This window comes from Carcharodon carcharias, chromosome 2, assembly GCF_017639515.1.
Source record: "Carcharodon carcharias isolate sCarCar2 chromosome 2, sCarCar2.pri, whole genome shotgun sequence".
Lineage (NCBI taxonomy): Eukaryota > Metazoa > Chordata > Chondrichthyes > Lamniformes > Lamnidae > Carcharodon > Carcharodon carcharias.
The window spans coordinates 37441819-37455029 of record NC_054468.1 but is presented as its reverse complement, the minus strand read 5'-3'; the positions used below and the strand labels follow the sequence as shown (position 1 = coordinate 37455029).

Sequence of the window (13211 nt, the reverse complement as noted above, 5' to 3'; positions counted from 1 at the left end):
ACTCTGCAACCAATTAATTATATTCAAAGTGGTCACAACTGTATACAAATTCAGCTGTCATGTTGCACACAGTAGACTCTCACAAACAGCAATGAGGTAAATAATCAGCTATTCTGTTTTGGTGTTTACAGTTGAAGGATAAATGATGGTCAGGGCACAGAAATCTCCTGCTCTTCTGCGAATAATGCCACAGGATATTTCACAGTGACCTGAAAGGCATGTGTGGCCTCAGTTTAACATCTGAACAGAAATTTGGTTCCTTCAGGCATTAAAGAACACTCTCAATATTGCAATGAAGTGTCTGCCTAGATTATTTACTGAAGTCTTAAAGTGAGGCTGACACAGAGCCAAACTGATACGGGTTTGGGTTACTGCTAAGCCCATGTTTACTAGTTATTGAAAAGCCTTAATCATAATAATCCATCAGTTCCTTCATTCAACTGAAAGCACTGTGCTGCCTTGCCACCTGAACGCACAGAAGTCAAATGGACTGTTGGAACAGAGCCCATAAGCGAAGCAATCATTCAGTTCTTCGTACTTAGAATACCATGGAGATATTTTTCAAGTAGCACCCAAACAAGTTAGGCTCAAGGAGGGGGCAGCAGAGATCTGAATTTTGGAACCGCAGGAGCAGCACTTCTGCTTGGACCACCAAAACAAAAATATCCTGGGCAATTTTCTGAGCAGCCTCCAGGAGTTCCTTTACAAGCTACTGTTCAGGTTGTTCAATACCTGATACAAATGACTGCATCAGGCAGGCGTCAAGCATAAACGGGGCCTGGATTTTTCATTTGCTAGCCACCAATTTCTCAAGTGAAAAATGGGTGGCTGCAATTGAAATTCATGCCTCATGTCAGACTGCTTGACAAGGAAACTATTCCCTTAAGTATGCTTTTTAAAAAATTTTTTGACAGGATGAGAGCATCCGGCTAGACCAGCATTTTCAGCCATCTTCAATTGCTCAAAATGGTGGTGATGGGCCTCCTTGAACCGCTACAGTCCATGTGGTGTAAGTACACCCACAGTGTTGTTTGGAACGGCTTTAAGCCTACAGTATTTCTGTAATCAATGCAGTAAAAATTCAACAAGTTTTTAAATTGGAGGATATTTTAGAAACTGAAAAGCATGAGCCCAATTCACTTTAAAAGGTGCTTGATATTTAAAGGGGAAAAATTTAAACACATTTTAACCAAAGTTAAGTGGTTAGATTGCGCTCACAGTTGCAAACATAAACAGATAGATAATGACCAACAAATTTCCCATCATCCCACTAACTCTGATTAAAAGTAACTACAATTTTATTCCCACTAGTATTATGGAATTACACTAGGAAAATGTAACTTGAGATTTTATTGTTCCATCCACACCATTTACTGCCACAAGAGAGAAATCAATAAAAAAGTAGTGAAATAAAAACAGAAAATGCTGGAAAAATTCAGGTCTGGCAGCATCTGTCGAGAGAGAAACAGAGGTGACAGCTCTGAAGAAGGGTCATGTGCATTTGAAATGTTAACTCTGTTTCTCTCTCCACAGATACTGTCAGACCTGTTGCGTTTTCCCAACATTTTCTGTTTTTATTTCAGGTTTCCAGCATCCACAGTATTTTGCTTTTATAAAAGAAAGAGGTGGTTGGATTTCCAATTAGAATCAAGTACAATGAGGATGGAGTTTCTAATACCATGACAGAGTGCTGTATGAAAACATGTTATGAACACTTCAATAGATTACCTCTTCTCTGGGCTGTCTGCTGTCATTATCACCTTCAATTCGCACTCTCACTACTCCTGACTTATCCACTATCTCCTGAATAACCTTACCATTTTTGCCAATAACTTTTCCTGCAATAAAAGTGAGAAAGCATTAGCAATTTCACTTCAATTAAATACTCAAAATGTAAACCATTAACTGTTAAGATACACAAAAGCCAAATTAAACAAAGGGAGGCTTGCTCAATGATCTTCACTCATCATAAGGAGCAATGTCCATAGATCTCACGGGTTTCATGCGTGAATGAACATGAAAAGTTTTACATAAACTGTCTGATGACTGGCTGCTAATTGCCTGCTAACCTTTAATCTTATGTATTTTGTGTCTGAATTTTGGGGGTAGTCAAATGGATCAAATTGACATTTTCCAGTCAGGAATATTCCTAAAACTAATATGGATAGATCAAGTATATGTGGTTATCTGCCATGGCCAAATCCAGTAACCAAGAAAATAGTTAGAAAATTTAATTTTCATAAATTCAAACTGGCTGAATCATTGCATTGAAATAAACAAGAGGTTTCGTGAACTGACTGTAATTGACTGTAATTCAGCAATAAATTTCAAAACTGCCATATAATAAGGCCATCTCAACTCATTCATCCCATCAGATCTTGGTGTCCCCCATCATGGGCATTCAGCAGTTGACAACTCTATTACCACAGAAGTCAATCTCTCTTGTTGATCACAGCATGTTTATAACTTCCAGACATAAGTTCTAAATTTTACTGTTGTAAGTTCAAGACTGTGTGCCATGTTTTACTGTCACAATTTGAAGTTGTGCTGGATCTATCTCTTCTGTACTATTTACTATCTTATATGTGCCTCTAAGATCATAAGCCAAATCATCTTCTTTCAATGCTGAAACGTCCAAGTTTCTGCAGCTGTTCTTCATAACTCAGTTGCCCAACACCACAGATCAGGTTATAGCTCTCAATATTGGGGAGACTAAATGCGGACTAGATGAACACTTTGCGGAACACCTTTGCTTAGTCTGCAAGCATGACTCAGACCTTCCTGTCACTTACCATTTCAACACACCATCTTGCTCTCATGCCTACATGTCTGTCCTTGACCTGCTACAATGTTCCAGTGAAGCCCAACGCAAACTGGAGGAACAGCACTTCATCTTCCGATTAGGTAATTTACAGCCTTCCGGACTTAACATTGAGTTCAACAACTTCAGACCATGAATTCTCTCCTCCATCTTGACCCCTTTTCTAATCCAATTGTATTTTTAATTTTAAATTTGCATTTATTTTTATTTTTTCTTTATTTACTTATTCATTTTTTTAAAAATCCTTTTTTCCTCAACCTCCCCCCACCCCCGCCAGCCGTCTGTCACTTGCTTCTATGTTGTGCTTTCAAAGAGCACTGACCCTTGTTCTCATATCAATATATTCTGCTATCTTACCTTTATGCCACTATCAGCACCTTCTTTAATCTTTGCCACTACCATTATCACTCCTTTTGCCTTGTGTCCATGATATCTTTGTCAATCTCTCCTTAGCTCCCACATATCCCTGACCCCTTGCTTCACCCCTCTTAAAAAGTATAAAGTCGATCACATTTCTACTTCTCTTTAGCTCTGAAGAAGAGCCATATGGGCTCAAAATGTTAACACTTTCTCGCTCCACAAAAGCTGCCAGACCTGCCGAGTTTTTCCAGCAATTTGCTTTTATTTCAGATTTCCAGCATCTGTAGTATTTTGCTTTCATCACCAGGGATCAGTTTCATGCTTTTTCCTGAATCTCTTCCAAGGGTTTTGTCTTGATGATCAGGATTGAACAGTTCTTTAAATTTTTTTCAAAATTTATTAATTCACAGAATGTGGGGCGTTGCTGGTAAGACCAGAACTTATTGCCTATCCCTAATGGCCCCAGAGATGGTGGTGTGAGAATTGCCTTCTTGCACTGCTACAGTCCATGATGAGATGGGACTCCCACTGTGCTTTCGGGTGGGAGTTCCAAGATTCGGGCCAAGCGGTGATGAAGGAACAACAATATGTTTCCAAGTCAAGATAGTGCATGACTTGGAAAAAAAATTGGAGGTGATGACGTACCCATGCACCTGATCCCCCTTGTCCTTCTAGGTGGTAGAGGTTGAGGCTTTGGGGGGGGTACTATCCAAAAAGCCTTGACAAGTTGTTACAGTGCATCTTGTAGATAGTACACATGGCATCCATGTTGCGCTGTTGGTGGAGGGAGTGAATGTCTAGGATGATGGATGCCAATCAAGTGAGCCATTCTGTCCTGGATGGTGTCAAACTGAGTGTTGTTGGAGCTGCATTCATTCAGACACATGGAGTATTCCTAGCCTCTGACTTTCTCTTGTAGTTATAGTATTCATGTGACTAGTCCAGCCAAATTTCTATTCAATCATAACCCCAGAATGAAGTTGGGGATTCAGCAATGGTAATACTACTGAATGTCAAGGGAAGTGGTTAGACTCTCTTGTTGACTGGCACTTACATGGTGGAAATGTTGCTTGCCACCTATCAACCCAAGCCTGAATGTTGTCCAGGCCTTGCTGCGTGTGGGTACAAACTGCTTCAATTTCTGAAGAATTGTGAATGGAACTCAGTACTGTGCAATTATCAGCCAACTAACCCACTTCTGACTTTATGATGGAGGGAAGGTCATCAATGGAACAGCTGAAGGAGGTTAGGTCTAGGACACTGCCCGAGGAATTCCTGCAGCAATGTTCTGGGGCTGAGATTGTTGTGATTGTTGGTTGCAAACTATCTTCTATTGTGCTGGATATGACTCCTGCCAGTGGAAAGCTTCCCCTGGATTCCCAGTGATTTCAGTTATTCTGGGACTCCTTAATGCCACAGTCACATGCTGCCTAGATGTCAACGGCAATCACTCTCACCTCATCTCTGGAGTTCAGTTATATTGCCCATGTTTGGAACAAGGCCGTTAACGAGGTCTAGAGCTAAATGGTCCTGGCGCAATCCAAACAGAGATCCTGAGAGCAAATGCCGCTTGACAGTGCTGTCAATGACATCTTCTTTCACTTTGTTGATACTCTTTTGAGTAAACCTGTTTCCATCTGTTTCAGATGAAGTTACATTGTTTCATAGTTTGCCATTGTGAGATTTGAACTCTTGATCTTAGGGTTACAAACCCAGTACCATAACCACTTGGCCATTTAGGCCAAAATTATGGCCAGTGACCCTGCAATTTCCATCTGTTTCAGATGAAGTTACATTGTTTCATAGTTTGCCATTGTGAGATTTGAACTCTTGATCTTGGGGGTTACAAACCCAGTACCATAACCACTTGGCTATTTAGGCCAAGCCTTCACTTTGTTGATGATGGAGAGGCGGCTAACGGGCAGTAATTAGTTGGATTGAATTGGTCCTGCTTTCTGTGGCCAACCAGAGCTCTAAGCAGAGAATGACAAACTCAAACTTACGGTCTACGGTTCAGGTTAAAATAATTTGCTATTTGCCTACCTGATTGCTGTTCTGGATTGATGTTGAATGTTGAATTCCAAGTCAACTTAAACACCTAAAAGTCTCAACTTTATACTTAGCTATTTTGATACCATTTGTACAATATTTATGTCCATTTCAAATGCTATGTGCACTACTTACCTACTAAATCCCTGGGAACTTGAACAGAATCCTCCACAAACTCAAGATAACTTCTAGCCTTCTGGACTGCCTCTTCAGTCTGAAAACAGATTATTAAACATTTCGTATGTTATACTGACTGTGAAATATTCCATGCATGACGACCAGTTCTGATTATTCATTCTAATTATACAAATACTGACACCCAGAAATCTCAAAGGTGGTCAAATTTCCACTCTTGTTCCCAATCAAAACACTGAGGGTATATTTTTTATACTTATAAGGTTTCATTCTAGAATATTCTTTTAATTCTATTCTGAAATTATAAAAAGCTTCACTATTTTGTGTGTGTCATCTGTCAAATATGCATCTACATCATGCATGTAAGGCACATGATGTTTTTGGGGCAAAAACATGATAGTATTAATTATCACATAATATAATGCTCTTATTGTGGTTATTAAGTTAATTAGAACTATTCAGTATCTGTTGACTGACAGGTAAGCTTGAGATTTTTCTCCCCCAAAGTTACCCACAGGTCTTTTCTAAAAATACATCTTTTCTAAAATTATACTACATAGACTTAGTATGTTGTAAATACTTACAATTTTTCTAATCTTACAGACTAACATTTCACAGGTTCATATCTCCCAGAACTGCCCCAATTGAACAGGCAAAGATGGTGGACTGCATTTGTCCTAAAACTGTTCTAGTGTGTTTAATGGAAGAAAAAACTTTAAAACACCCAGCAAATTCCTGCAGAAGTTCCCTCCATCACTCAACCATATGATAGTGCTGGTCCAGTAGTGATTTTCTCTTGGATCAGGCAGCTTGAGAGAGCTTTTGAATGCTTTAAAGAGGAATAATGCTCACCATTCCCTAGACTTACATTCCCTTTTACACTTCATTAGTTTTATGTTTGAGATTCAATTCTAGACCATAGCCTGTAAATTATAAGAAAGGTAGATACCAGTGACCAGCTCACTTGGCAATACTGTTTAGTCACCAGCCAGGTTAATAAAAATATAGACCATGCTTAAGCCAGAAAGAAGTCTTTTTGAAAAAAAATGGTGGATCAGTTTCCTTCCAGCAATCTCCAAGGTTCCAAGTCCCTAACTTACTCAGAAAACTCTGTCAGTAATGAAAGTATCTTCAAGATGACAGTTTGCCTGTTTAAAATTGTGCACATTCTGAAAGTGACTTTTGAACGTAAAATTAGGAGTAGGCCATTCAGCCCCCTGAGCCTGCTCTACCATTCGATAAGGTCATGGCTGATCTGATTATGGCCTCAACTCCACTTTCCTGTCTTCCCCCCATAACCCTAGACTCCCTTGATCAATCAAAAATCTATCTAACTCAGCCTTGAATATATTCAATGACCCAGTCTCTACTGCTCTCTGTGGAAGAGAATTCCACAGACTAACGAACCTCAGCAAATATATTTTCCTTACCTCAGTCTTAAATGGGAGAATCCTAATTTTTAAACTGTGTCCTCTAGTTCTAGACTTCTCCTCTAGGGGAAATATCCTTCAGCATCCATCCTGTCAAGCCCCCTCTGAATCTTAAATGTTTCAATAAGATCACCTCTCATTCTTCTAAATTCCAATGGGTATAGACCCAGCCTGCTCAGCCTTTCCTCGTAAAACACTCCTCGTCCCAGGAATCAGTCGGGTAAACCTCCTTTGAGCTGCTAATGTAACTATATCCTTCCTTAAGTAATAAAACTAAAACTGTACACAATATTCCAGATGTGGTCTAACTAAAACCCTGTACAGATGCAGCAACACTTCCCTACTTTTATAATCTATTTCCCCTTACAATAAACAACAAAATTCCATTTGCCTTCCTAATAACCTGTTGTGCCTGCATGCCAACTTTTTGTGATTCATGTACCAGGACACCCAGAACCCTTTTTTTTTATTCATTCACAGGATGTGGGCTTTGCTAGCTGGGCCAACATATATTGCCCATCCCTAGTTGCCCTTGAGAAGGTGGTGGTGAGCTGCCTTCTTGAACCACTGCAGTCCATGTGGTGTAGGTATATCCACAGTGCTGTTAGGAAGGGAATTCCAAGGTTTTGACCCAGTGACAGTGAAGGAATGGCGATATATTTCCAAGTCAGGATGGTGAGTGACTTGGAGGGGAACTTCCAGGTGGTGGTGTTCCCAACTATCTGCTGCCCTTGTCCTCCTAGACAGTGGTCGTGAGTTTGGAAGGTGCTGTCTAAGGAACCTTAGTGAATTCCTGTAGTGCATCTAGTAGATGGTACACACTGCTGCGACTGTGTGCTGGTGGCAGAGGAAACGAATGTTTGTGGATGTGGTGCCAATCAAACGGACTGCTTTGTCCTGGACAGTGTCCAGCTTCTTCAGTGTTGGAGGAACTGCACTCATCCAGGCAAGTGGGGAGTATTCCATCACACTCCGGACATGCTCTGTAGATGGTAGAAAGGCTTTGGGGAGACAGGAGTTGAGTTACTCGTCACACGATTCCTAGACTCTGACCTGCTCTTGCAACCACAGTATTTATATGGCTAGTCCAGTTCAGTTTCTAGTCAATGGTAACCCTCAGAATGTCAATATTGGGGGATTCAGTGATGGTAATGCCACTGAACATCAAGGGGCGATGGTTGGATTCTCTCTTGTTGGAAATGGTTATTGCCTGACACTTGTGTGGCACGAATGTTACTTGCCACTTGTCAGCCCAAGCCTGGATATTGTCCAGGTCTTGCTGCATTTGAACATGGACTGCTTCAGAATCTGTGGAGTCACGAATAGTGTTGAACATTGTGCAATCATCAGCGAACATCCCCACTTCTGATCTTATGGTGGAAGGAAGGTCATTGATGAAGCAGCTGAAGATGGTTGGGCTTAAGACACTGCCCTGAGGAACTCCTGCAGTGATGTCCTGGAGCTGAGATGACTGACCTCCAACAACCACAACCATCTTCCTTTGTGCTAGGTATGCAGAGAGTTTTCTCCCTCCCTGATTCCCATCAATTCCAGTTTTGCTGGGTCTCCTCAATGCCACACTCAGTCAAATGTAGCCTTGATGTCAAGGGCATTCACTCTTACCTCACCTCCGGAGTTCAGCTCTTTTGTCCATGTTTTAACCAAGGCTGTAACGAGGTCAGGAGCTGAGTGGCCCTGGCGGAACCCAAACTGGGCATCAGTGAGCAGGTTATTGCAAAGCAAGTGCTGCTTGATAGCACTGTTAATAACCCCTTCCATTACTTTACTGATGGAGAGTTGGCTGATGGAGCGGTAATTGTCCGGGTTGGATTTGTCCTGCTTTGGGTGTACAGGACATACCTGGGCAATTTTCCACATAGCCAGGTAGATGCCAGTGTTGTAGCTGTACTGGAACAGCTTGGCTAAGGGCATGGCAAGTTCCGGAGCACAAGCCTTCAGTACTATTGCTGAAATGTTGTCAGGCCTTTGCAGTATCCAGTGCCTTCATCCATTTCTTGATATCGCTTGGAGTGAATCGAATTGGCTGAAGACTGGCATCTGTGATGCTGGGGACCTGTGGAGGAGGCCGAGATGGATCATCCACTCAGCACTTCTGGCTGAAGATTGTTGCGAATGCTTCAGCTTTATCTTTTGCACTTCCGTGCTGGGCTTCTCCATCATTGAGGATGGGGATATTTGCGGAGCCACCTCCTCCAGTGAGTTGTTTAATTGTCTACTACCATTCATGGCTGGATATGGCAGGACTGCAGAACTTAGATCTGATCCGATGGTTGTGGGATCACTTAGCTCTGTCTATCACTTGTTGCTTATGCTGTTTGGCACACAAGTAGTCCTGTTTTATAGCTTCACCAGGTTGACATCTCATTTTCAGGTATGCCTGGTGCTGCTCCTGGCATCCCCTCCCACACTCTTCATTGAACTAGGGTTGATACCCTGGTTTGATGGTAATGGTAGAGTGGGAGATATGCTGGGCCATGAGGTTACAGATTGTGTCCCAGTACAATTCTGCTGCCGCTGATGACCCACAGCACCACACGGATGCCCAGTCTTGAGTTGCTAGATCTGTTCAAAATCATCCTATTTAGCATGGTGGTAGTGCCACACAACACACAATGTGAAGGCAGGATTTTGTCTCCACAATGACTGTGCTGTGGTCACTCCTAACAATACCATCATGGACAGATGCATCTGCGGCAGTCAGGTTGGTGAGGATGAGATCAAGTATGTTTTTCCCTCTTGTTCGTGCCCTCACCACCTGCCACAGATCCAGTCTAGCATTTAGGACTTGGCCAGCTCAGTCAGTAGTGATGCTACCAAGCCTCTCTTGGCGATGGACATTGAACTCCCCCACCCAGAGAACATTCTGCACTCTTGCAATGTTCAACACGGAGGAGCACTGAATCGTCAGCTGAGTGAGGGCAGTACATGGTAATCAGCAGGAGGTTTCCTTGCCCATGTTTGACCTGATGCCATGAGACTTCAGGACTCCCAGAGCTATATACCCTGCCTGTATACCACTCTGCTGGGTCTGTCCTGCCCAGGGATGGTGATGGAGGAGTCTGGGACATTATTTGAGACAGTTCTCCCAATTTTGGCACTAGCCCCCAGACATTGATGAGGACGACTTTGCAGGGTTGACAGGGCTGCAATTGCTGTTGTCGTTTCCAGTGCCTAGGTCGATGCCAGGTGATCTGTATGATTTGATTCCTTTTTGTGTTTTTCAGAGGGCATTTAAGGTCAATTAAGAGTCAATTGCTGTGGGTCTGGAGTCACATGTAGGCCAGGTAAGGATGACAGAAAACCAGATGAGGTTTTACAACAATCAACAATGGTTACATTGTCTTCATTGGAGTTTTTAATTTCAGACTTTTATTGAATTCAAATTCCACTATTTTCCATGGCAGAATTCGAATCCGGGTCCCCAGAGAATTACCCTGGGTCTCTGGATTACTAGTCTAGCGACAATAACACTACGCCATCACCTCCCCTGTACCAGAATCCTGCAGTCTCTTTCCATTAAAATAATATACTGCTTTTCTATTCTTCCTGTCAAAATGGACAGGTTCGTATTTTACCATATTATACTCCATCTGTCAAATTTTGGTCACTCACTTAGCCTACCTAAATCCTTCTCTAGACTCTGTCCTCTGGACAACTTATTTTCCTACCTATACTGTGTCATCAGCAAATTTAGCTGTTATACATTCAGTCCCTTTGTCCAATCCATTGATATAGATTGTAAACAGTGCTTTTTGCTTCATGACTTCTCACCCCATTTTGCTGCTGTCAGACTCTGTCTTTACTGCTTTATTTCTTGATATAATAGCCCCCATTATCATCTTTTATGGAGAACTGATACTGCAAAAATGAGAAGCACAGTGCAGCATATCATGACTCATTCATCATAGTATCTTATTCATTTCAATTCTAGCATTTTATTAAGCCAGAAGATATGCACATAATTAGAACCTGAAATCCATATTGGCACAAGGAGTTCCAATGACAGTCACCGCTTTAGGGGTGCTTTTCAATAGTAATAGAATATACCTCCAATTCAGTTTGGGGTTCAACTTTGTTGCAATAGCTGGTGAATTCTTGTGGTGAGCTTTAGTTTTCTCAATACAATTTAATTTTATCCTAAGAAGCTAAAGCTGACATAACGTGTAGACTATTGTTCATCTCTCAGTCCATATTATTTTTTTAAAATACATTTGTTATTGTGATGCAGATAACACTGAAAGTATAGACCTTCATAAAGCTGTTCTTCTGCTGACTATGTTAGTTAGGAATACCAAGATTTTTTAAATCCAGCTATGGAGGAGGAACAATAGTCAACTGGGCAGGATGCTATTATGATTTGGAGAGGAACTTGGAGGTGATGGTATTGCCAAGAACTTACATTTCTGGGGTGTTACATGTTATAGGGCTGGGCTTTTCTGTCAAAGTAAGCTTGACCAGTTGTTGCAATGCACACACAGAAAATACAATCTGCAGCCATAGTTTGCTGGTTGTGGCTGTGGCAGAAATCCTCACCAAACATGCCTAAAGATATAAGCAAAAATAAGAGCAAAAAACTGCGGATGCTGGAAATCCAAAACAAAAAGTATCTGGAAAAACTCAGCAGGTCTGGCAGCATCTGCAGAGAGGAACCCAGTTAACATTTGGAGTCCGTATGACTCTTCAACAGAAGTAAAAATAGAAAAGAGGTGAAATATAAGCTGGTTTAAGCGGGGGTAGAGCTGGATAGAGGGCCAGTGATAGGTGGAGATAGCCAAAAAATGTCATAGACAAAAGGATAAAGAAGAAGTGTTGAAGGTGGTGATATTATCTAAGGAATGTGCTAATTAAAGGTAGAAAGCAGGACAAGCAAGGTACAGATAGCCCTAGTGGGGTGGGGTGAAGGGAAGGGATCGAAATAGGCTAAAAGGTAGAGATAAAACAATGGATGGAAATACATTTAAAAATAATGGAAATAGGTGGGAAAAGAAAATATATAAATTGGAAATAAAAGGGGGGGGGGGGGGGGAAATCAGAAAGGGAGTGGGGATGGAGGAGAGAGTTCATGATCTAAAATTGTTGAACTCAATATTCAGTCCAGAAGGCTGTAAAGTGTCTAGTCGGAAGATGCGGTGCTGTTCCTCCAGTTTGCGTTGAGCTACACTGGAACAATGCAGCAGGCCAAGGACGGACATGTGGGCATGAGAGCAGGGTAGAATGTTGAAATGGCAAGCGACAGGGAGGTCTGAGTCAAACTTGCGGACAGACCGAAGGTGTTCTGCAAAGCGATCACCCAGTCTGCGTTTGGTCTCTCCAATGTAGAGGAAACCGCATTGGGAGCAACTAATGCAGTAGACTAAATTGAGGGAAGTACAAGTGAAATGCTGCTTCACTTGAAAGGAGTGTTTGGGCCCTTGGACGGTGAGAGGGGAAGTAAAGGGGCAGGTGTTGCACCTTCTGCAGTTGCATGGAAAGGTGCTGTGGGAGGGGGTTGAGGTGTAGGGGGTGATGGAGAAGTCGACCAGGGTGTCCCGGGGGGGGGTGAAGGGAAAATGTGTTTGGTGGTGGCATCATGCTGGAGTTGGCGGAAATGGCGGAGGATGATCCTTTGAATGTGGAGGCTGGTGGTGATAAGTGAGGACAAGGGGAACCCTATCATGGTTCTGGGAGGGAGAGGAAGGTGTGAGGGCGGATGCGCGGGAGATGGGCCGGACACGGTTGAGGGCCTTGTCAACCACTGTGGTGGAAAAACTCGGTTAAGAAAGGAAGAAAGACATGTCAGAGGAACTGTTTTTGAAAGTGGCATCATTAGAACAGATGCGACGGAGGCGAAGGAACTGAGGGGATGGGATGAAGTCCTTACAGGAAGCAGGGTCTGAGGTAGCTGTGGGAGTCAGTAGGCTTGTAATGAATATTGGCGGACAGTCTATCACCAGAAATTGAGACAGAGGTCAAGGAAGGGAAGGGAAATGTCAGAGATGGACTTTGTTAAAATGATGGAGGGGTGGAAATTGGAAGCAAAATTAATAAATTTTTCCAGGTCCAGACGAGAGCATGAAGCAGCACCGAAGTAATCATCGATGTACCGGAGAGAGAGTTGTGGTAGTAGGACCCATAGCCACACCTTTTATTCCTAAAGATATGTAGTGTCTTAGTTATATTCTGGGCTCCAGAATCTAGAAGTTAACAATACTTAACTGCTACCACCCAATGGAATGAAGTTGCTTGCCAACAATGCCCAAGAGGATTAAAGTATTACCACTGTTTTCCAAAGGTGAATTCAAGGGGGACCCTATCATGGCAAACTGAACCAGCTGCATTGCCAGATTTACTTAAAATACTTCCTAGTAAACCTCTTTTTCCATAGGAAGAAATTTGGACTCAATATCAAACAGAGC

General features: G+C 42.2%; 1 protein-coding gene across 4 annotated transcripts in view; it reads right to left on the bottom strand.

The window, feature by feature from the left end:
• Window positions 1–13211, bottom strand: part of fxr1 (fragile X mental retardation, autosomal homolog 1) — a 104831-nt gene that overhangs the window by 47160 nt on the left and 44460 nt on the right. For all 4 annotated transcript variants that reach the window (XM_041217147.1, XM_041217164.1, XM_041217156.1 and 1 more), the window contains exons 9-10: window positions 5366–5444; window positions 1729–1838 (exon numbers count right to left, since the gene is read on the bottom strand). In XM_041217147.1, the coding sequence (XP_041073081.1) occupies window positions 1729–1838; window positions 5366–5444 (189 nt within the window). The remainder of the gene's footprint in view (window positions 1–1728; window positions 1839–5365; window positions 5445–13211) is intronic.